This window comes from Otolemur garnettii, unplaced genomic scaffold, assembly GCF_000181295.1.
Source record: "Otolemur garnettii isolate 467f Iridium unplaced genomic scaffold, OtoGar3 scaffold00040, whole genome shotgun sequence".
Taxonomy (NCBI): domain Eukaryota; kingdom Metazoa; phylum Chordata; class Mammalia; order Primates; family Galagidae; genus Otolemur; species Otolemur garnettii.
The window spans coordinates 7,555,725-7,581,765 of record NW_003852435.1 but is presented as its reverse complement, the minus strand read 5'-3'; the positions used below and the strand labels follow the sequence as shown (position 1 = coordinate 7,581,765).

General features: G+C 36.5%; 1 protein-coding gene across 4 annotated transcripts in view; it reads left to right on the top strand.

Annotated features, from left to right (window-relative positions):
- Window positions 1-26,041, top strand: part of DIAPH3 (diaphanous related formin 3) — a 481,355-nt gene that overhangs the window by 20,327 nt on the left and 434,987 nt on the right. Inside the window, exon 2 of one of the 4 annotated variants that reach the window (XM_003790155.2) lies at window positions 10,427-10,459. The exons of the other annotated variants lie outside the window; for them this stretch is intronic. Coding sequence (XP_003790203.2) covers window positions 10,427-10,459 — 33 coding nt within the window. The remainder of the gene's footprint in view (window positions 1-10,426; window positions 10,460-26,041) is intronic. 4 annotated transcript variants of the gene reach the window in all.

Sequence of the window (26,041 nt, the reverse complement as noted above, 5' to 3'; positions counted from 1 at the left end):
ACTCCTGGGCTCAAGAGATTCTCTTGCCTCAGCCTCCCAAGTAGCCTGGACTATAGGCGCCCACCACAATGCCTGGCTATTTTTTTTTTTTTTTTTGATTGTAGTTGTCATTGTTGTTTGGCAGGCCCGGGCTGTATTCAGCCTAGCAGCTCAGGTGTATGTGGCTTAGCCGCTTGAGCTGCAGGCTTTTTCAAAACTTGAGATTAAGGTGAAGGTATAAACCATTAGGTTATATGATTTACACATGAAAAGTTAAAAGTCAGAGTTGCAGCTGAGTCCTGCACCCTGAGGGCGTGTCACATATCCGTGCATTGTACCCATTGGGTGGGAAGCTATTGAACCCCTTACCCCCTTCATGAATTTGGGATTTTCTCTCCTGTGAGTGTGTGGTTGTTAATCTCCTGTTTTCAAGCTGGTGTTGAGTACATGTGATGCTTGTTTTTCCTATCTTGTGCTATTTAGGAGAATGTGCTCCAGATCCATCCAAGTTGTTACCAAGAGTGCAGAGTCTCCATCTTTTTTTCTGGCTTAATAGTATTCTGTGGTATACATATACCCCAGTTTATTAATCTGTTCACGTGCTGATGGGCACTTGGGTTGTTTCCATATCTTGGTGATTCTGAACTGAACTGCTATGAATGTTCGAGTACAAATGTCCCTGTGTTAAAATGTCTTTTTTTTTTTTATTTGAGTAAATGCCTAGTAATGGGATGGCAGGGTCAAATGGTAGAGTGACTGTTAGTTCTTTGAGGAATTTCCCTTCTTTCTATGGAGGCTCTACCAGTTTTTTGTCTTTTACGTTTTTGTTTTTACTTCTTAAGAGTTTGCTCCATTGCCCTGGCTGGAGTGCAGTAGAATCATCATAGCTTACTGTCTTTTTAAAAAAATTTCAAAATATTATGGGAGTACCCATGATTTTGGTTGCATGCATTGCTTTTGCCACGTTTGAGTCAGGGTTGTATGTCTGCCTGCCGCCGAGGCAGTGTTCATTGTACCTCTCAGGTTTTCACCCACCCTCTCCTCCCCCTTTATCCCTGCTCTACCTGGCTGGATTTCCACTGAGTTTTACTTTTCTCCTTTTACATGTGTGCTCATTGGTGAGTCCTAATTTAATAGTGAGTGCACGTGGTGTTTGTTTCTCCATTCTTTACCTGTTCCACGTCACACAGGATAATGGTCTCCAGTTTTACCCCAAAGTGTTGCAAAATACTTTTCATTTTTATCAGAGCAGTCATCACTTTCTGACATCCTGTGTAAAGTGTTTATTGTATGTTTCCCAGTGAAAGGTAAGCTCCTTTAGGGTGAAAATCTTTCTTCAATTCACTTATATATCCCTTGTCAAGGGCACTGTGATATTTAATAAATATTTGTTGCATGAGTATTTTAGGAATCTCTCATTCTGTAAGAAAAACAAATTCTATATCACAAGTTTTTCCTGATTCTTGGCTAAAAATTTATGTGACTTTAGTCTTAGATGTTGCTATAATTTTTGCATGTTAATTAGCATCTATGTAAGCATGTGTAATTAGCAGATAGAGCCCTTTCTTCCAATTACGGTTGAATACCTTGTTAGGGTGCTTATCCCATTATCTTGCATTTTGATTATTTGCTTTCTTATCTTGCCATTCTTCTGGTTACTAGCCCCTAAGGTCCTCTTTGTATTTGATGTGTCTTATACATGCTAGTAACATCATTATACTGTGGAGTAGAAAAAAATTAGGATTATGAGGGACTAGGTCTTGCTTGAAAAATCCTAAGTGTTCTATTTTGTTTCTTGCATTTTGGCTTAGTGTTGTCATTTACCTTAAGGGATTATTTAGTGGATGGTATATACTTTAACTTTCTCAAGATCATGTGATATCGTTTACATTTTTAATAAAGAAAAATGATAGATTTCTTTTATCTCTACCATTAATAAGTGTCATAAAATAGAAATATAAAGCTAAGTCAATATATTATTGTTGCTACAGAAATTGAATTTGTGTCAAAAGGATTTGTGCTTGTAATGTAGTGATTCGTATATTTTTCTTGGAATTAAGTCTGTAGCAGGTGACAACATCAATAATTCACACAACCAAGGAGCTTTTTGAGATTGGTTAATTTATATATGTGAATTAGAAAACAAATGAATAATGTACTTAATATATTCTGACACACTTGAAAATATGCACTGAAAACCCACCTATTAAAAACTCCGTGTTCACTGAATTTATTCCATTTTTTAGATTTTCATTTTTTCTTGTACTGACTAATGCATACATTTTTATCTGAAAGGGAACTAATTTATGTTTTCTGTTCAATATTAAAAGTATTATCCATAGTAACTTAAAAAGAAAAAGCTTTGCCTATCATAAAAATAAATATGCTCATTGTGAGACAACTGAGAAAATAAATGAAAATAAGAAAATGCCCCAAATCCCACAACTCATATATAAAATTAACAGTGGTTCCTGTCTTATTTTTTTCATAAATGTGTGTATTTATGAAGTTGGAATTATATTACATATGCTTTTTTTTTTTTAGATACTAGATCTTGTTCTGTTACCCATGCTATGGTGTAGTGGCATGATCATAGCTCTATGCCACCGCCAACTCCTGGCCTCAGGTGATCCTACTAACACTGCCTGTGGGGTAGCTGGGACTATAGATGCACCACCATGCTCTGCTATTCCTTCCTTCCTTCCTTCCTTCCCTCCCTCCCTCCCTCCTTCCTTCCCTTCCTTCCCTCCCTCCCTCCCTCCCTCCCTTCCTTCCTTCCTTCCTTCTGCCATGTTGCCTAGCCAGACAGGTCTCAGACTCCTGGGCTTAAGCAATTCTCCTGCCTCAGCCTCCCAAAGTGCTGGGGTTACAGGCATGAGCCACACCACACCCGACACATATGCAGTTTTAAACTTTTTTTCATGTATCATGTTGTACACATTTTTCTATGACATTGTAGTCCATATGGCAGGACTGTGATTTATTTAATCTTTCTCATATTTTGGAAAATATTAGGTTGATTAAAATTCTAGCCATTTAAAGTAATGCTTCGTTGGTACATGTTTGTATATTAACCTTTGGTTGTATTTCTTATTTCTGGAGTATGGACTATAGAAGTAGACTGATAAAATTAAAGTGTAAACATGGGATTTGTTTTACAAACTGTTCATGAAAAGGTTTAGCCAAATTTCTTTTCCTTATGGTGACGCTGAAATGTAAGCAAAATCTTCCTCAAATATATGTGAAATAATGAGTCGTACCGTATTAACCTCAGGACTATCCAGTCCAAATTTGTGTCTTAGACAAGATCACTACAAAGCTAGGCACTACAAGGCTAGGCATGCTTAGAAGTAATTTAATTTGGATAAGCTTTAAGGTGATCAGGGAAGCTCTGGAGTCAGTTTAAATGTCTCTATAGCAAATATGTTAAGTGCTTTCAGCCTTCTCTTTCATTGTCTTCTTTTTCAGACAATGAAAAAGGTCTTAGATTCTCCTAACCTAGAACCAAAGCTTTTTTGAAGTGGTTCGATGATTTGAATCACTTTTCTGTGGATATAATATAGAAGAGTTTTTGATCTGTTAGTATGGGTAAAAAGAACTATAACAGCTGAAGAGAACATCCTAAAATAGGTATTAAGACTGTATTACTGGAATTAGCCATTGGATTTTCTCTTTAAATTTACCCAACATTGAAGGAAAAAGAACTCTAGAGTTATATTAGAATGGAAAATGGCTTGTTAAGTGCCAACCTGCTGTGATGTGTAATCCAGTTTTGAGTTCCAAGCCATGATTTGAGAATTGGTTTTTCTAGAAAGGCAGGCATTTCCTGTCAAGGATGTTGTAGCCTTTTGATCGTTTGAAAACCTTGTATTCTCACATAAATGAATATTTTCTCTCACATTCTGTGGAAAATCGAATGATGCCTTCTCCTGAAATGGTTCTTTCTTGATGATTCCTCTCACAAGGATGGAATTATGGAGAAAGGAGGTCTGGATTCTTGGGTGAATGACAGAAGCCTTGGGAAAACGGGCGATGTGTTTGTCTTTCTGAGGTTGGCAGAGTTAGCCTTTTGAAAAAATGAACAATTTAAAACAAGCTGCAGAGCTTTTCCTAAGCTCACCTGTTCTTAACATCTCCTCTCTCACTTTTCTCCACCTCAGACTGAAAACCACACAGTGAGCTATCAACTTAAAAGGTTTTCTTTAGTACAGTATCAAAGGACCAGCTCTACTCTTATCCTCACTGCTTTGAACGCTTCATGTTATTTTTGGACCTTTCTTAGATGTTAAATCTGGAGCCCTTGAAAGAGTAATGTGTTCACATTTATGTATGTTGTGTAGTTGCTGGGAAGATGATCCTTAGATAGACTGGAGGTGTGTTTAGGGTCATCATTGGTAGTAATACGACTTTACATTTCCACAGTGTTTATAGCTGGTGTTGACATGAAGGCAGACACAGGTGTGTGGACTAGAAATATTATTAGTTATTTATAAGTTATTGGTGGAAGGGAATAATCTGGATTTTTAAACACAAATGTAAATAACGCTTTAATCATATTATCAGTGACAGATTATGATTAAGAGCAATCTTTGCTTTTTCTCCTTAAGGTATGACATCACACTGTTTGTCAGTAACTTGTTACTTATTTTGTCAAACAGATAGTGTCATGTCATGGTTTGACATAAGGAACGATCTTCAGTATTAAGGTACTAAATATATGCTTATGAGATTGAATGATTCTACCTTAGAGATAGACTAAGCATTTGAATAAATGATGCAATTAGTAATTCATACTATGTACCAGAGATTGTTGAATTTTCTTAATACTAATTGGTATCTGTCACTTCATAGCAATAAAACTTGTCTCAACTCTGCTAGCTTCCCATCTTTCTTTGAAATCCTCTTGTACTTATCTGTGATCTTTACGTGGCTAATTTCAGGGACACCCAACTTTTAAAGTGAGCCATGTGATGAGCATTCATATGTGTATGTGTAGGCTGAGGGACTGCTCAGTGGTGGACAGTGGTGGAATGTGAAGTGGGGCTTCTCTAGTGGTCCTGGGCGTGCTGCCGCATCCTCATAAACATGGCCAGTTAAGCATGGAGGTTCCTAAGTCCCACCTTAGACCTACCGAAGCAGAATCTTGGGAGACTGAAGTCCTATAATCTATTTTTTAAAGGAAGTCTTGGTGATTCTTGTGTACACCAAAAAGCTGAAAACGAGCTAGTCTAGAGGGTCCAGTTCGCAAAAATTGTGTCTTAAGTCAAGTGTGTTTGGAGGGTTTAATCCTACAGGTTTTCCTCTTGCTGATAAGAGGAAAAATTGTATCAATCAAAGGTTATTTAACAATATTACCATGTACTTGGCTCTGATGACTATAACAAATTGATCCATGCCCGCTAGCTTGACTTCTGATGGTGGCTGTCATGTTCCTAATGACATGAATGGACATATTTTGGCTCTGCTGGCCTGCTCATTGAAATATGTGGGTCACTGTGAAAGTTTTGAGACAGAGTGTGATATGGTCCATTATTTCACTTCCAAGAAACACAGTCAACAGTGTCCTTTGTGGTTGGCCCTCGCAAGTTTCAACTTGCTTAGCTTATCGGTGTTGCTGGGATGGCTTCATTTGTTTCCATACCTGTGGGATGTTGTGTTTCTTGCTTTTTGTGTATCTCAAAACTTATCTCAAACCCACGTATGGTAACCAATGAAAAGAAAAAACATAAATTTGCTAAAAGTCTTGGGCTCCAGTTTAGAATCTTTTTCATTGTATTTTGCTTTGTATAATGTTACTATAGTTGTAAACTAAGTTACTGGGGAAACTGTTTCAGTTACCTCTTGATATTCACAGCATTTATTACAGAGCTCTGAAAGCTCTAAATCTATTTTTTGATAGCATACACTGTCTTCAATAAAAGTTTTGATGCATTGCTTAAATGGGAACATAGAGACCTATGTTCTGTGTTTCTACTCCCCCCTGAATCCTATGTTCTTTTGAAGAAAAATCTATAGAGGCTTCCCCCCCCCCACCCTTTCCCTCTTTGAATTCCAGAGTGACCCTCTTGACATTCATCCTAGGAACTGTCATTAGCCGGAAACATTTGTTATCTATCCATATGTGGCACTCCTTGTTTTTAGGGAGAAAATAGAATTAGCAAGTTGAGAAATAGGACCACAGGAAGTAGGGTGAGTTTTTGGTTTAGGAAAAGAGCCCTAGTGTACTTTAATACCACACCTTAGCCAATTACTAGTGATCCTGTGGACAGAACTGTTTATCAATATTATCGCTAGTTTTATTCTATCCCAATTCCATAAAGCGTTAACAACACCTATGGAATCATAGGCAGGTAATATAAGTACAGGTTCACGAAGTCATATTTAGGTGTGAGATTTAATACACATCTAAGACTGTATTCTTTTAACCTTTTTTTGGGGGGGGTAAATATGACCCGAAAGGTTGCTATCAGGTTATTATTTTTAAAGGTGTTCTTTAGTTGCTTCCATTTAATAGTTGATTTTATGTTTCTATTTCTTCTTGGAGTGCATGTCAGCAAAGGTTACTCATGAACTGGATTGATGTGTGCGGTTCCTATTTTCCTGAACAGGAAGATAGTAAAAAGTGTTGCTGGTGGCTATAAAACAGAAGTACTTCATTTTTTAAGTGTCTGGGTTAACTTAACCAGACATTTAAATAGTACCTCAAGTACCACTATGAAAGCAATATTTTTGTGTTATAAAGTTTTTTCTCATTTTAATTAAGGCTGTTACCCTTCTAGTTTGGTATCTATAGAAGTAAGGCTAAAACCCTACAGAATTATCTGAGGATTTTATGTCAGTCGTTCTCTCTTCCCCTCCGCTGTCCTCCCCCGGCAGTTTCAATGTAATGCATAGTCTCTATTTTATAAATATACAAGCGGAACAGGCAGGATCTTGAGATAATATAAACTTTTTAATCATGAACTTGAATTTATATTCACATTCCAACACCCTACAAAAGAGTACCACTTAGTATTTTTTCACTAAGTAGTTAGTGTTTATTTCTTCATTTTTCTGTAGACTATGATTGAATATTCTAGTTTTTAGGAAATTACTAGTGCTTAGATCCATTCTGATTTTTAATGCTAATGTGTCTTTAGGGTTTTTTTTGGGTGTATGTATGTAAACAAATAACTATGCAATCTCTATTCTTCAGAAGGCTAAATCTTGAAATGAAACCTATTCTGACCTGACTTCATTGTTTTGATAGAGAAACATTCTCAGATTTGTCTTCCCGCTGTTTACTCTGATAGTCAATATCTCCACTCCTGTATGGGCCCTTGAATTTGCTGTCATTTCCTCTCCCCCTGACTTCTCTTGCTGATGGTGAGAATTGATAGGTAAGTGTTCCCCAGAAGAGAAAGAATAATGTACTTGACCTTAGCATTTTTCTTTTCTGTCAGTCTCTGTTTTCCTTTCCATACCATTTTAGAATTTTCTTATTTTTTTCCTACAGGCTATCCTTACATTATAATTCTGTCGTGTTTCATAACTTTTTTTTGTTTTGTGAAACATTGTGTGTAACAATAAATATAAGTTGTAACTGGCTTATGTGCATGCTTATATAATTTTAAAAATAGGCCAAGACTCTAGCAATTTAATTGGCAAAAAAAAAAGCTAGACATTCATTGAGGTAGTTTAAGACTATATATAAAAACTATGAGGCTCCCTTGAGCCCAGAAGTTCTAGAGTATCCTGGACAACAAAGCAAAGACTCCCATCTCTACTCAAAAAAGTGAGAGTGAAAGTTGACAGCAGCCTGGCATAAGACATTGGTGATGACAGATTTCTCAATATGAAAGCAAAATTTGAATATAGAGCAGACAGGACTTGCTGATAGTGTGATGCGAGGTGTGAAAGAAGTTAAATTCAAAGGCGATGTCCAGGTTTCTGTTCTCAGCATGCAAGTGGGTGCTCTCATCTACTGATCTCTGTAAACCTTAATAAGAGAGCGTTAGGGGTTTGAGACTAGCCTAAGCAAGAGCAAGACCTCATCTCTAAAAATAGCTGGGCGTTGTGGCAGGCATCTGCAGTCCCATCTACTTAGGAGGCTGAGGAAGGGGATCACCTGAGTTCAAGAGTTTGAGGTTGCTGTGAGCTATGATGCAATGGCACTCTACACAGAGCAAAAAAGTGAGACTCTGTCTCAAAAACAAACAAACAAACAAAAAAAATATGACCAACATAATCAAACCTTGTGTTGCTTTGTTTTTGACCACGAGTGACTACTAGTTTTTCCTGAAAATTGTGAGTCCCATTCTAATTTAAAAGGCTGTCTAATTTTAGGCCTTTGAAGATATATAAAAAATGTTTCTCTTTCTGGATTTTACATCAAGAAATTTAAATTTCCTATTTTTTAGCTGGCATTTTTAGTTTCTGTATCTTCTATTCAGTTTTTAGATCATAAATCTTGCATGGACCCCAGTCTTAGTTCTCTTAAGATTGATTGTCTATTTTCATCGTCTCTTCTTCATTTTCTTTTTCTTTTTTTTAAACATCACTTTTATGACATTTTCTGAGGGAACTTAAATTGAACTGGTCTTTGGGAGTATTTCATTTGTGTAAGTAGATGTTTTCTCTTTTTGTGGCATACTATTCTAAATAAGATTTTAGCTTTATACTTGATTTCTTTGCTTGTACTTTTTAGGCATTAGGCCTTGGCATGCTATTGTGTCAGAAGTTGTCTATACTCTTATTTTCTTGTCACAGACACTTGAAATGACCCCTTTCAAGAGTGCAATGAATTGTTATTGGGGCACAACTTCTGATTATAGAATAAGAAAAGAGAGAGATGTGGTTAACCAAGTGCAATGGGCTGGAAACCTCTGTTGGCAGGAAGGCGCACATAGAGCAAGCGGTTGTAGGACGGGAGCCCCACACAGGCATTTCCTCAGCTCTTGTCTCTGCAGACTTGAGTGCTCTGTAGTTTTGGGTTTAATTCTAGTAATGAGCTCTGGATGACATCCTCGCCCTAAGTGCCTGCTCAGAATCACACTCACGTATAAGGAGCATAGGAGGCATCAGTTATTAGTTTCAGAGGCTGATGATGGTATTGATAAAAACCAAATTTTATAGCCTAGTATTAGATACTAACCCTTAGAGCAGCGGTATTAAAGAGTTGCAGCATTAGGAAGGCTGAGAACCACTGCTTTAGAGTTTATCCATGATTATTACTTCCTTATTCCCAGGTGAAAGTAGGTAGTTCTAACTCAACAGGCAGTTCAGTCTCTAACTTAGTGAGGCTCTTGGTCGTTCGTTTGGCCACAGTCTCTTTGGCATATACAAAGTTCATTTTCGGTTCCTCCAGTTAGTTTTTTCCTTTGCACTAGAAAGGGATATTTTGGTGAAAGAATGGGGAGGAGAATATGGGGTAGTGGTTTGCAGTATACAGGTTTTTAGTCTGCATGATCATTGAGGTAGATTCATAAGCATGAAAGTATAGTTGAGTACATAAACATGAATGTTAATTTCATTCTGTTCAATAAATGTTAAATTTAACTGTGTATCAATTATTCTGTTAGGTGATAATTGTTAACACCTATCCTTTTAAACTTAGAGAAGAATAGACCTGTTTTCCTATTTAGAAAATGTGTTTGACCCCGTCTCTGTCCTTGTAAGGACCTAATGCTCCAGTGAATAAGAGGAAATTGGTAATTGAATCCAGCTCCTTGAATACAAAACCTTGTCCTGCTCTGAGATTTATAAAACTTAGATTTCTGTGATTGTTTTTTTTTTCTAAATAATTATTTTTTCTTTTGAATTGCACTTTGCAGGAAACTAATTTATTCACTTTTTAAAGTGGTCTTATGTTGGTCTAGCAAGGAAATCAGCAAAAGGGTTCTTGAAACCAGCAATGAAATTGAAAAGTGTCTACTGTCACCACTGGTGATAAATCAAACTGATGTTAAAGATGCAAATAGACATTCTAGTACATTCTTCTTCGTTACTAGAATTGTTTAAGTTAATTAAGCCATCAAAGTACTTCATTATCTATTATGCTGCATACTAATGGCAAATTTAAAGTTTCACCTTTTTATCATTGGAAAAATTTTCTGAAAATCATTTAAGTCTTATATCAATTGTGTTCTAACTTCATATACTTAATGGTAATTAATACTATTAATTGGGAGAATATATTTATTATCTCACAGTTAAGTTTCTAGTTTGTGAGGTTTAGAAAGTCAATAAATTTTAGTAAATGTTTGAAACTACCACAAGCAGGGTAACTTTTGTCCATCTTTTTGGGAAAGAGATTAAAACAATATATAATGTATTTTTATTAGACTGTCAGAAATTTAATTACATTCAAGTTAGCATTGTAGAATTTTGAATGTACCCTATTAACTAAAATTAAAAAAAGCTCTTAATAAATTACTGATATGCTTGGTTTTTTTTTTTTCATTTACAGCATTTAAATATTAGGACACTGACAGATGATATGGTAAGGTTATCCTCTACATTTCCTTTGTTATGAATTTTAATTAACCACTGTTGGTAGCATGCTATGCTAACACCTTTTCAATTGCTAAAAGCTGCATGGGTTGGAAATGTACTATTTTCACAGTGTAAAAATAAGAGGCAGAACTGGTAAAATACCTTAAATTGTTGCTTTTAAGTTGTGAAAGGGAATCGTTGATATGTTAATTTAAAAAATTTGTTTAATTACAGATTGTTAGTCAACTCTGAGTCATTCAAATCAGCTTTCATTCTTTGGGAATGAATTTTATACTTCAGAAAGAGGTAGAAAAAAATAGCTAAAGATGTGTCAGCTTCCCAGAAATCTGTAGTTGCTAGTTAAAGTAAACCAGATTAAAATATTATGCATACATTTTAAAAATTTTTGCTTAAAAATAAGAAAACTCGGCATACTTTTCCATGTATTCTTCATGTTGAAAATAATGGGGCTTCTTAAAAGTAATTAAGACCACAGAGACACACAGGTGTGTGTGTATATATGCTCCTTGCACAGTCAAGTTTTTCTGAGAAATTACAAGTCTTTGTATAGTCAAGAAAGTTTTTCTGGGGAATATGCTTTTGAATGTATTGGTTAATGGTAAAGGAATGGTAAAGGGCCCCAGCCCTGGCCCAAAACTGCAAACAAAAAAAACCCAACGTAAGTATGATACAGACTTGCAGGGGTGTTCTGCTTTTTTTTCCTCTTCCGCATGTTGGAAGAGTAAGTCATCTGGGGCCACACATTAAATACACAAACACTACTGAAATTTGATTAGCAAAAAATAGCCCCTTGCGTACTTTTCGTGATATCTGACACCACAGATAAAGTCGTCACACAGTCAGCATGCTACGGGCTGCAGGTTGGACGCTCCTGAATAGAGGAAGAAGCATGGCAGCCCATTCCTTGCTTTTTGAATTCAACGTCATCATCCACCCAGCACGAAACAGAGTAACTAAGTAGACCATGGTAGGCACTCAAAAGCATTTAGCAAAAAGTATTTAGCACCTCTGATGTCCAGAGTTCCATTTTAGGCACCAGTATAAGAGGGACTTACAAAGGTGAACGAAACCTAGATCTTGACATGAGTGATTTGAAAAAATGGACTGGAATGTTGACATGGTTTATTCTTCTGATAGTACCTAAGAAAAGGATATGTACATACAAATTTTTGGTAACATTTACTTTTCATATATTAACATTTAAAAAATGGTAGCAATAGAGAGCATTTGTGTAGATTATGTAACTTTTCACTCTGCAAGGTAGATGTTGTTTTTGTTTTATATCTGATAATGTTAAGCTCAAATAGGTTATGTAAGTATCTTGCCCAAGTGTGTCCAGCTGGCAAATGGTGCGGCTGTAGCTGGAATCTTGTTCCATGTAGCTCCAAATCCCATACACTTTGCTGTGCTGATGTAACCTAACCTGCAAGTGCTTTCTTAAGGCTGATGATAAAGCCATCTGCAGTTTTTATGTTTGAACTTTTATAGGAATGTACATTGGTGTATTTGTTACATCTTTGATATATAATTCATGTAGCATCCAATTCACCCATCCAAAGTGTATAATTCAGTGGTTTTTAGTATATTCACAAGAATTGTATAACCACCAGTGCAATCAATTTTAGAACATTTTCATCACCATGAAGAGACACCTCACATCTGTAAGTAGTCCCTCTCCACTTTACCTTCACTTCTTCAGCTCCAGGCAACCCCCGGTCTTCTTTCTGTCTCTGTGGACTTGCCTCTTCCTGACATGTCAGGTAAATGGAGTCCCACGGTGTGTGGTCTTTTGTGATCGACTTCTTTCACTTAGCGTGACACTTTCAAGGTGCATTCATGTTGTTGCATACATTAGCACTTCGTTCACTTTCCTTGTGGGATAGTATACTATATGATGGTATTTTTGAGGTTTGTTCATATTTTATGGATACTGCCTTTTTGCCCTTTCATATGCAGCCCTTACATTCACCATATGACTGTTCTTGCACACTGCCAACCCACAATCTTTCACTTGTAGATAGAAACTGAGTCATGGAGTGGCTTCAATAGCCCATTCTAGAAACCGTGGTGTTCTGTCCTGTATTAATCATTGGGGTCCTCACTGAAGATTTTAATTCTTTCTCTATCCTTCCCCCATTCCTCCCCTCTCCCCTCATTCTTGTAACGGGCCTTGGTAAGATCAAAACTTTTAGATTGTTACCATCGTGCCCAGTGCTTATTTTTAGCACTACGTCATTTATTGTCTGTCTTTCTCACTAGTGTAAACCTTTGGAAGGCGGGGGCAATGTTGGCTGGCCCATAGTGAGCATGGTTAATATTTTGGTGAACTAGTGGAAGAGTCACTACTTTGATAACCCGCCTGGTATTAGAGCTAGACCTGGCTTGGCCCTAGTCAGGCTTCCTGGAGATGGAATCTTCTTTTGCACAAGGTGTGGAAGCTGTGACAAGGACCTGCTGTGGGTCTTTCAGACCACCTGTCTGGATCACTGAATGGCTCCTTACCCCTGCTTTCCTTTAGATGTACTGGGACCATCTTTCCTGAATTCTTCCTTGATCCTCTCTTCACATGGACTTGCTGACTGCACTGCTGTCCCCCATTCTCACTGTTCTTTTCTGACTTTATGCTTTAGCTTGTCTCTGCCTGTTCCTTTCCTGGCCAGGGGTTCAGGCTAGGAAAGGAACAGGCAGGCATTGTTTAGTCTAGGTTAGGCAGCTGGATCCATTGTGGTCGAGGCTTGAGAACATGCATGGCTGTCTTACATTCTTTCTAACTCATTATTGACTGAGGTAGTGTGGAAGGAGCATTGGATTTAGAATCAGATTGTTGTTGCAAGACAGGAATTTATTATTTCTTAGCTCTGTGATGGTGACAAAGCAGTTATTTGATTGTCTGCTTATTTGTAAAGCAGTATTAATTATGACTTCTCTCCCTTCTTCTTGGGTTTTGCTGAGTTTCATCAAAAATGAAGTATATTGAACTGCTGCATTCAGTTCTATTTCTTTTTACCCCTTTAAAAAATATTTCCTGATAAGTGAACAGAAAGGTGGTGTGACACCTTTGGAGCTGAGCTTTCCAGGGGATGTGTGTTATAGATCAATACGGAGCTGTGAGAAGTGAAAGGGTAGCTAGATATTTTGAGGGCTCTTTAAACTATTTTTGGTGTGTTAGAGCTCAGGGAAGCATTTGCCACTGATGCTTTGATATTTTGCTGGGCATATGTTTTCTAATTAAAGTTTGCCATCTCATAGCACATACATTGCATGTGTGCTTTTAATTTAGACTTTCTTAATGGGACTATCCTTATTTGGCCAAAACTTGTGAAAGGGATGTAAGACTTGTTCTGAAGTCATACATTTGAATAACAGTATTTTGTAGAAATATTAAATGGAACCATGGGAAGTATTAATATTAAAATGCATCACTTTAAGGTCTGCAAAAGTACTTTACATTTCTAGGTTATTAGTTGAGTTACTATCAGAATTGAATTTCACAAGACACTATCTCGCTGAAGGAATATAGGATTACTATAGTGTTGAGGTCCCTAGGCAGAGTTAACAGACTGGCGTTTGTCTTACAAACACCTGAGCGTTCTCTGTGCATGAAGTGCAGTTCAGGTGATAGGTAATGTAAAGGTGAAGGAATCATTGTTTAGTTTCTAACCTTCCATGTTTATACCTTTTGAAAAGAGGCAGAAGGTTGGGAGGAAGGAAAGTGAGGGAAGATAAGTTTGAAGAGGTAAGTTTGAAAAAATTAAATGTGGACGTAAGAATGCTTAATTATCCATCTGAGTCTGCACTGGGTATTTTCGGAGTCTAGCAGTTGTTTTTGACTTGGTCTTCTTCCCTGCTCTTTAGAACCATTTGTCTGCAGGACAGTACATCCTTCCCTTTACCTCACAGCGACCAGCTCTACTATTATAATCCCTTGTTTGGCCTGCCCCAATTGTTTTCATACTTTTTTTTGATTAGGGCTCACAATAAGAAATACATTTTATTTCGTAGCCTAGTATACACAAATATCCAAACTCTCTTGCTTTTCAGTAATAACAGAAGTTTAATAACTAATACTTAACATTTCTAAGTATAGAAATGTTTCTTTTTTTTTTTTTTTTAATTCCTTTCCAGTTTTCCTCACTTTTCTCCATTCTGTTAAAAAAAAAAATGGTGGTCTAATCCACTAAATTGCTTTGATGTCCCACACAGAATGGTTCACGACCCACAGGAACCATATTAAAGGTTTGCGACATTAGGAAGGTTAAGAACCCACTGAACTAGAGGAAGTCATGAGGTCTTCCCTTTATTATAGATAGTTATATGTAGGAAAAGTAGGTTAGAGTGCCAGCCCTGTCACTTGTTAGCTGTGTGACTTTGTATAAGTTACGTAGCTTTTGAGCCTTAGTATAGGGTTTAAGGGACAGATTAAGGAAAAATGCTTGGTAAACCATGAATTCAAGATATTAGTTGTATGATCAGTAACATCTACTTTAAAAAATTGAAGTATGATTTATATACAACATAATATGCCAATTTTAAGAGTATAATCTGAATTTTGACAAATGTGCAATTATGTATACGCTACCAGCATGCTATGAAACATTCCTATCACCACAAATGCTTCCCTCTGTGCCCATTTGTGGTCAGTTCTCTTTTTCCATCCTGGCTCTTGGCAAACCCTCACCAGTGTTTTGAACTATAGTTCAGTTTTCTGATTTTCATTTCATAGGTAAAATCGCACAGTATGTTGCCTTTGTGTCTGGCTCATGGTTGGTTTATCTATTCATCAGTTTGGGTTGTTTTTCATTTTTGGCCACTCTGAGTAAAGTTGCTATGAATGTTTAAAAAAACTAGAAAAATTTTTTTTGTAGAGATGGGGTCATGCTGTGTTGCCCAGGTTGGTCTCAAACTCCTGGCCTCAAGTAATCCTCCCACCTCAGCCTCCCAGAGTGCTGGAATCAGAGGCATGAATCACTGTACCCAGATAAATTATGTTAATTATCTGAATTTGTGCCTAACTTGTGAATTACATAGCAGAGCATACATCATTAGCTTAAAAAAAATGAAGAGTCCAACCTAGAAGAGTTGTTTAAAATAATTTTGTCATATTGTTCTACTGGGATAGAAGGCTTCTTATACCATAATTTTATTTTCTATTTTCATTAACTTTTTATATTTTCCTTGATAAATTAAAAGCAATGAGTGACAAATCAAAAAGTGTAACCTTTTGTTCCCCATGTTTTTTCTGTAAAACCATATATTTAAAATACACTCTTCTTTATAAGGTAGAAATGCCAGGACTATGGCAATTGAATGTCAAATAAGTCAAAATGAGTCCTATAAGATTTAAACTGTTAACTGTCAGGAGGCCCTTTCCTAGCCCATTTATGAGTTAATTAGGACTTCCTGTATTTAGATTTTCAGTAGTAACACTTAAGTACTATCTTAGAGTCCTTAAATATTTATGGGATAGTTTAGAGTGCTCCTCCTCAAATCAGTAGAAATTTGGGAATAAGATCAAGAGCTCTCAGAGCTGAATATACTAAGACATAGTAAGGTGTGCCTACTTGTTTATTCATTCTTTTGACCACTCAATCATTAAATGTTTTTTGAGTGCCTAGTACTGTTATAGGAATACAAAGATGGATAGAACAACTCTGCCCTCTGGGTACAGTAGAGAAACTGAAGTCTACACAATCAGTGGTTGTAATGTGGTATGACAGGGACTGGAAGTGTATATGGGGCAAGTGAAAGTAGGAAGTTCAGCTTGATTCTGGGGAAGACTTCATAGTGAAGGTGACTTCTCAGCTGAGTTTTGAAGGGTAAGTTAGAATCCAGGCTGGCACGAGTTGGTAGAGTTTTCTTACTCTGTAAATTTCCTTCTGGGATGTGAGTGGAATGGATTCCTAGTGGCAGCATGTCGGGTTGGGAGGTAGAAAGCAATTGTTGATGTACTGATGTCTTCACATGACTTTTGTGTATGGGAGGTATTGGTTTCTATCTTTTAAAAATAAAGTGTGATATTTAAAGAGCTAATTTTTATTTCCTTTCAAGCATATCGTATTAATATTTGGATATATTCAATTAGAATTATATGTTGAGTAGATATGGGTAGATATAATTTAGGGGTTTCTTGAATATTTTTAAAATGATTTTTGTGCCTTTTAAATTTTTTTCTTATTTATATTTTTACTTTTTTGAGACAGAGTCTCAAGCTGTTGCCCTGGGTAAAGTGCCATGGCATCATCATAGCTCACAGCAACCTCCATTTCTTGGGCTCAAGCAATCCTCTTGCCTCAGGTTTTGTATTTTTAGTACAGATGGGGTCTCACTCTTGGCTTAGGCTGGTCTTGAACCCATAGCTCAAGCAGTCTATGCTCCTTGGCCTCCCAGAGTGCTAGGATTACAGGCGTGAGCTATCATGCCTGGCCAGTGCCTTTTTTAAACAAATATTTTTCTTACTACCTTAGGCTACAACATTACAGAAATTCATGGTTGTTTTTAGTAAAGGTGACTACTCTGTGAATTATCAGTGTTGGGAAGAGTCTGGATTTTCTTACTGAATGTATAAAAGACATGACCCCTGGCATTCTCCCTGATATGCTATGTTAATTATTTCTTATTTAGAATATTGTTGAGAAAGATTTAGCAAGGCAAGAAGTGATGGCTGTGCGCCAGGCCTGGGAGACAGGAAGCTAATCATTAATTTACTCACCTAACAAATACATATTTATATTATGTCCACCACATGCTTAGAACAATGCTAAATTCCAGGAGTGGTTTAATGAATAAAATAACCATCCCTGTTCTCAAGGACTTAATGCCTAGTTGAGTAAGCATACATGTTCCCAGACAGTTTTAGAATTGTATACTACGTAATGGCAAGCTCCAGGTGAGCATCTAGCCTGGTCTTGAGGAGTCAGGAAAGGTTTGCAGATGAGCAGTAGTTTAAGCTGTGAGTGGAAGATTGAGTTGAAGTTAGCCTGGAAAGGGGATGAGGTATGAATTATGGGTCGGTTCGAGGCACAAGGAACAGCATGTGCATGTTTGGAAGACTCTTATTCATTACCATCTAGATCATACAGTATAAGTTGGTGGAGTGGTGAAGAGATCAGAGAGGAAGTAAGGTTCAGATCAAGACGGACCTTTGAGCCAAGGGAAAATTGGAATGTTATTTTAGTAATGAGGAGCCATAGGAAGCATGGAAGTGAAGGACTTGACTGGACTTGTATTTTCAGTAAGATGAAAATGGTGTCAGTATAGGGAATTGCTATGAAGTGGTAGGGGTAGGGGGGCAGTGAAGACAAGGAGGCTGGTTAGGGGGCTGCGGCGGTTATCCAAGTAGCCTGACCTAGGGTAGTGGCAGTCAGAACAGAGAGAAGGTGAATTAAGAAGGTATAGTCCACATGGTTTGATTTATGTCTTTATTAAGTTTTGTTAAAGCTACTGCAGTTCAGGTCAGCTTTCAGCTGAGCTGAGTCATAATCAATTCATATCATCAGTTAGCACCCTTTTGCTTCTCTCCTTATTCAGTCCCATTCGTTATTCTAATCTGACATTTCTCAACTCCTCTAGGCTTCCCAGTTACTTTGGGAACTGAAACATCTGTCATCGTCTTTGAATGTTCTCTCGCCTCCTTACTATAGTTGAAACCTGGATGTTCTTTGATGGCTTTATCTTCCTGGTGGCTTCTTCCTTCAGAAGCTTCCAGATCTCTTTGAAGCATAAACCATCAGAGGACACAACCTGTTACATTCCTCCTTGTTGTTGATCTCAACTGTAGGTCTTCTACTTCCCACTGATTCACAGAAGGCAATAGAATTTTATTTACTTTCTTTTTTCCCGTCACGCTTTCTACTAGCCTTCCATATTCACCCGCCAGGGTCTCTTAACCTGTGGTCTGTGGACCACCCAGTGGTCTATGGCAGGGTTCATCGTATCCATTTAGTAATTTTTTAAACTATGCATATTGGAAAAAAAGACCTATTAGCATACCAAAAAAAAATCCCACAGAAGTATTTGACTTGTGACTTTATCACTAACAGAAATCATAGAAATTTTGAAAGCACATTATATTTTAAAACATGATTTATATTCAACACTATGTTGCAAATTAGACTTTTCATTACCCCTTGTTATTTAATGTACTAGTGAAGAACATTTATTACTATATTAAACTTTATTAATATTTTGATAACCCTGTTTTACTTTAATCAGTTCTTTGTAATTGTATATATTTTATTTTAGGCATTCAGAAATATTCTTTGAGGAGCTCTGTGTTGATCATCTATTGCTATATAACATTTTTCGAATCTTAGGGGCTTCAGCCAATAGTAAACACTTAATATTTAAGTTTCTTGGATCAGAAATTTAGAAACAGTTTGAGGTGATTCATGAGATAGTTTAATGACGTTGTGAGCTCCAGCTTTAGATGTCTGAACTTTGGCTGTGCTGGATTATCCATTTCTAAGTGGCTTACCCATGTGACTGGCAAATTGTTGCTGATTGGGTTCAGGGAAGACCTCAGTCCGTCCCTGTGCTGGCATCTCCCTTCTCTGCTCCAGACATGGCAGCTGGCTGTAGAATACATGTTACATGTTGTAACTTATTTTTAAGCAATTAAAGGAATTTTAAAAGCACATTTGTGTTTCTCATTTAATAATTAAAATATGTACTATGGAAACCTAAATAGGGACAAATATTCTAGTAGATCAAATATTTTTGGGGAGGTATAAGTTTTCTTGGGATGTAAGTTTGGGGGTGTAAATAGTAAGTTTTCTTTTCAAAGATGCCTCTGCCAAAATAACTTTTTATAAATTTCATGGAAGTACAAATTAAAAGCTGGAAAGCCGATTTGAAGCATTGAGGAATACTGAAATTAGAATGCAGTAGTTGGTGGGATGGTAGGAATTGTTTCGGGGTGGTAAGACCATGGGGCCAAAAACTGGGATGGTTAGCTTACCACACATGAAAGAATGAACGGCTACGTTTTCTCTCCACAGTGATACATCTTTGTAACAGTGTTGTCACCAACATTTAGTAAAGGCCATGGAATAGGCAGGTGTACTGCTTAGTGGTTGTGTATTTCTTATATCGTCTCAGGAGGATTCCCTGATGTACCCTTCTTCCAAAGCCTCTCTTAAGGGACTTTTTCCACTCCAGAATTAATCATTCATTCTTATTGATAGTTCATTTGGCGTATGATTTTTTTGGGGTGTTTACAATATTTTATCTTAAGTTTTAATTCTTTATCGTGTTTTTAAATGGTAAACATTGGCAGGGATGTAATTTATCATCCAGTGATTGCTTATTTATCCACAGCTTTTTTTTTTTTTTTTTTTAACTTGTTTATTTATTTTTGGCCGGGGCTAGGTTTGAAGCCACCACCTCCAGCTTATGGAGCTGGTGCCCTACTCTTGAGCCACAGGTGCTGCCCTATCCACAGCTTTAACAAATACAAATTGGCTGACTGCTGGCTGTGTGCTTGGTACTCTGCTATAGGGTGAATATACAATAGTGAATGCAGCCATTACCTGTAGGTGTATAACAAGTTACCACAAGACCTAAGTGACTAATAGATAGCAAACATTCATCATCTCATACTGCTTCTGTGGGCCAGGAATTTGGTAGTTGCTTAGCTGAGTGGTTCTGGTTTGGGGTCTCTCATGAGTTTGCAATGAAGATGTTGGCTCGAGCTTCAGTTATCTGAAAGGGTGACTGGGGCTTCCAAATTGGCTCCCTCACATGGCTGCTGGCAGGGGGCCTGGTTATCCTTTAGTGGGAGGCCTCAGTTCTTTGTCATGTGGGCCTCCCTTTAGGAATTCATGAGTGTTCTTATGAACTAGCAGCTGGCATGCCCCAGAATAAGTGATAACAAGAGGAGAAAAAAGCTATAATGTCTTTTATGATCTAGTCTTGGAAACCAGACTCCACAATTTCTACAATATCCTGTTGTTTACATTAGCATAGTTCTTCTTGATTTGTCTAGTATGATACTATGTTTTAGTTGGAAACAGAGAGTTAACAGTTACAAAATAAATACAGATTTTTATAAGTCATTTGAAAGGACATATGAAGAGAGTATACTTTGTGCTGTGGTAGGGAATGGAGTGGGTCCGTGTGCTACTTGGGAGTGGTCATGAAAGGCATTTCAGATTTTTAATTCAAAGCTGAAAGGTGAATAGTGGATTTACTTCCTGTTAATATTTTTGTGATAGGTACTATCATGAAAGGTTTAAGTAGCTTGGTTATGGTAACACAGCAAACAAATAGATGGCTAGAGCTCAGAAGTCAGACTCTGGAGCTGTGTTTTTAATCAGCAAGTTGCCAGGTTAGTAAGAAAATTAATTATTAATAAAAAGCCAGGCTGTTTTAGCTGTTAGATTTTTGCTTCTTTTAAAATATAAAATTGCATGAAAATTGATAATTTTAAGCAATATATTTTTTTTCTGTATTTCTGGTATGCATTTGGATGGAATTGATTCTATAATTAGAAGGAGCTTTTATTTGCTTAATAATTCTCCTGGATTGCATGAAGATTTCTACTGTCTGGGTTCTAATGAAGTATATTTATGATCATACATAGTTCACATACTTGTGAAATTGTGAGATGACTAATAATTACAATATCTTCTTTTTAAATTAAAAATCCTGCACTTCTATTGGTATATAAAATGTTGCAAGAGTTTTCACTATTTCAGTGTTAAACCATAGCACAAAACTCAGATAATATTTTTAGAGCCTGTTTTTGTTTAATTAATTTTATTTAAACTGTCATTACTGATTACCAGTGTGATTACTCAGTATGAGATAATACTCAGTAGGGTGCTCATTTAACTTTCCCTGAAGATAAGTGATATTAATTTATAAAACTTACTATACCCCAGACACTGTCACAGCCATATTAATTAAGTGTGGTGTACCACTTCCAAATAGCATTATAATAGGATTTCCTTAGTCTTGTGTGGTTTAACCAATTCTTCAACAAAGGTGAATTGTTTGTGTACATCATCTGTCTCATTGCGTTTGTAGCTAAATGTCAAGAAAAGAATTTCATATAAAATTATGAAATTTTTATATGGAAATAAAAAGCACACATTATAAATTGATCCCAGCCAAAATGCCAAATAATCAGCCTATAGTCATTATTAGGAGAACATAAGGGGGAATTTCTTTTCTTTTCTTTTTTTTTTTTTAGAGACAGAGTCTAACTTTATCGCCCTTGATCTAACTCCTGGGCTTAGGTGATTCTCTTGCTTCAGCCTCCAGAGTAGCTGGTACTACAGGCGCCCACCACAACGCCTGGCTATATTTTTGTTGTTGTTGTTGCCAGTTTGGCTGGGACCAGTTTAGAACCCACCACCCTCGGTATATAGATAGGGCTGGTGCCCTGCCCACGGAGCCAGAGGCACTGCCCTGGGAATTTCTATCATATTATTACATATTAAAGTATTCTTAAATTTTGCTCTTGTGTTCAATCATGCCTTGGTTAAAGCAAATTGTATGTGCAATTCCATAAAAGATAAATTGGGAGTTATTTTTCCATTTGTGAATGGAGTCACAGTAGCATCTCTTTAATATATGAAACTTCTTTACGGTATTTAAAATGATTTGATAGTAAAGCCCACTTTGCACTTATCTTTGTAATAGTGTTCAAAGTTTGTGGAATCTCCATGGAGTGTTCACCAGAGCATTACATACCTGGAGTGCTTTTACTTTAAGTCTGAGGTATTCAAGAGATTCAATTTACTGTTCCCGTATAGGAAGAAGGATTGTATTTATTTTTCTCCGATGGTTCTTTCCTTATTTTGTCTTTCATCTTTTCTAATCAGGGAAACTGAATGAAAGCATTCTATTGGAAGTATGAAACACTGATTGATCCTTTTGTATCTCATATTCCTATTTGGACCTTTGCAGATTTAGAAGCTGGAAGAGGGGCATGCTAATTTCCTATCTTCCCTTTAGCCATGTATGCTATCGGTAATGTGCAAATTTGTTTTTTCATCTGAGTAAAATCCAATCTTCCTCCAGAGTTTTAGGTGCTAAGCATATGGGGGAAGTGTGATAATTCTATTTTATTATTGTTATTATTTTTACAAACTGTTATTTATTGATATAAGTGCTGTTTTACTCCTGAAAATAAGCTCATTTTTTTCCTTTGTGGTATTTTATAAGGTAAATACTATGAAATTTTTATACATAGAAGTATTTTTGGAGCTTACCTTTTATTATTTAGACATGCAGTTTCCTCATTTATAAGGATTAAACAAATGTATTCAATCTGATGCTGCATTTCAAACTCTTAGCCCAGTGCCTGACACATAAGAAGGGAATGTAAATAGCCACTGTTATTTTTATGAGAGATAGAGATTGAGTTTTAAAAGTGTTAGTGTTTGGTAGAAACTGCAATTGTATGATACCTTCTGTCACTGACAGAATCATTAGGCTATGTATTTATAAATCAGCTTATGAAGTACTTTAGCTTACTATTTCCATTTATTGATGTGTTTACATTTATAATATTGATGTTGCATTAATGATGTTTTGCTTAATTTCACTTCATTATAAGTTTGGCATATTAATTAAGTTACTCTGTGTGTGTGTGTGTGTGTGTGTGTGTGTAAAGAGCATTAATGATGTTTTGCTTAATTTCACTTCATTATAAGTTTGGCATATTAATTAAGTTACTTTGTGTGTGTGTGTGTGTGTGTGTGTGTGTAAAGAAGAGTCAGGATGGTTTTCTATACGTGGGAATTGATACCACCAATACAGAAGTGGTGCAATGAAGTAGTGACTCAGGAAATAGAGAGATGTAGTCCCATTTCCTGAATCAGTTCTTTTGGTGTTGCCTCATTGTTTGAAATATCAAGAATTAGAGCAAAAATGTATATAGGGACAGTAACTTCTGGACACATATTCTTGTGGTGATAATTTTATGTTTCTGGGATTGTTCCAAAGTAGGGAATGTTTTTGGTGGTGAGTGAGCTGCCACTCTTTGCTGTTATACTTTTTACGTACCTCCTTCAAATCTATTCTATATTGCTTTGTAATTACCTGTTTATGTACTTGTCTACTCCATTATATTGTTAATTATTTAAGGTAAGCCCCATATAGCTCATTTATCTTTGTATCTCCAGCATCTACTAAAGTCAACACTCCATTGCTCTTCATTTCTTTTTGTAGAAATGGGATTCCATCTAGTATCATTTCTCTTCAGCCTGAAAAACTTCTTTTACACTTTTTGTTGTACTCCCGAGATAGATTCTCTCAACTTTTGTATGTCTGAAAGTGTCTTTGTTTTGCTTCTACTTATGAAAGGGATTTTTACTGGATATAGAATGCCAGGATGACAGTATCTGAAAGTGTCTTTATTTTGCCTCTACTTATAAAAGGTATTTTCACTGGATATGGAATGCCCGGATGACAATATCTGAAAGTGTCTTTATTTTGCCTCCACTTATGAAAGGTATTTTCACTGGATATGGAATGCCCGGATGACAGTATCTGAAAGTGTCTTTATTTTGCTTCCACTTATAACACATATTGTTACTGGTTATAGAATCCCAGGACGACAGTACTGTTGGTTCTTGAACAACACAGGTTTGAACTGTACACATCTACTTATACAAAGATGTTTTTCAAAAAGTACATTGGAAAAATTTCGCAGATTTGTGACAACTTGAAAAAACTCACTGTCAAACCACCTAGCCTAGTGGAAAAAGTTAAGAAAAATTTAGGTATGTCATGAATACATAAAATATATGTAGATACAGTTTATTATTTATTGCTGTAAAATACAAATCTATTCTAAAAAGGTAAAATTTATTAAAATGTATGCTTACACAGACTGAAAATGGGGCCATTCACAGTCGTGAAATGTAAACAAACATAAAGATGTAGTGTAAAATATAACTACAAAATTAATTGTAGTACACCTTGTACTACTGTAATAATTTCATAGTCACCCCCTGTTGCTATTGCAGTGGGCTCAATTTTGCATGTATCTCCTTAAAATGCTTTGTAGTAATCATCCCTGTGTGAGCAGCTCATTTCTCCCGCATATTTTATATTGGAGTTAAAAGTGATTTCTTGTGCTTTGCATGTGTTTTTCATCATGTTTAGTGCGGTACTATAAACCATGAATGACACCATGGAACTCAAACAGAGTGCCACTAGTGATGCTGGAGAAAAAGCCGAGAAAAGTCATGACATTACAAGGAAAAGTGGAATTGCTACATGTGTCTTGTCAATTGAGGTCTCTAGCTGTGATTGCCCTCCATTTCAGGAAGTGAAACAGTTCTTGTAAACAGATGTATAAACTTAATGGAACTGATAAATACAGTGCAGAACTATAAATGTATTATCTCTTCCTTATGATATTCTTAATAACATTTTCTATTGTAAAAATTCACTACATAATACATACAGCATACCAAACATGTTGATGTTGTTAGAATGGCTTCCTGTCAACAGTAGGCTGTTAGTAGTTACGTTTCTGGGAGTCTAAGCTTACACATGGATTTTTGACTGTGTAGGGGATTGGCACCCCTATCGTGTATTGTTCAAGAGTCAGCTGGACTTTCAGCAATTTAAAGATGCCATTCTCTTCTCTTTCTTTTTTTTTTGGTAATTTAATCTTATTTTGAGTTGACATTCCATTGTCTTCTGCCACCATCATTTCTGGTGAGAAATTATATGTCACATTGTATCATTTTTCTCCTGTGGAGAATATATCTTTATTTCTCTGGCTGTACTTTTATGTTTGCCCTTTAAGTTTTCAGCAGTTTGATTATGAAGTGCTTAGGTGTATGGGTTTTCATTCATGCGGGTTTTGAAGAGCTGCTTGCGATCTGTGAGTTGGGATATATGTATTATATAGACCTGTATATATATATGTATATAATTTTCAAAAGTTCTCAATCATCTCCTAAAATGGTTCTTCATTTTCACTCTCTCCTGCTTTAGAACCCTACTTACACTTGTGTTATAACATTTGATATATCACATAATTTCTTGCTTCTTTGTTTTTTCTTTTCCTTTTTCATTTTTTCTTTTTATGTTTCAGTGTGTATACATTCTATTGGTCTGTGTTCAGATTCACTGATTCTTTCCCCAGTTTTATCCAGGCGACTGTTAAGTCCACTTAACAAGATCTTTGTTTTGATATAGTTTGTATTTCTAATTTATCTTTTTTTTTTTGAAATTTCTGTGTCTATTGCTGAAATTCCTCATTTCTTGTATATGTCGTCTTCTCTTTTCATATGTCCTTTAGCATTTTTATCAATCTTACAGACCGCCTGTCTGATAATTCCAACATCTGGGCCTTCTGTAGGTCTCCTCCTCTCAACTTCTTTGTATGTCTAGCTAAATATTTGATTATCTGTAGACGTCTAAGTACAGTAGAAACATTTTTTTTTTTTTTTTTTTTTTGCAGTTTTTGGCCAGGGCCGGGTTTGAACTTGCCATCTCCGGCATATGGGGCCAGCGCCCTACTCCTTTGAACCACGGACGCCACCCAGTAACCCATTTCTTGAAGAGCTGGACTGGCTGCCATCAAGAACCAGCTGTGCTTCCT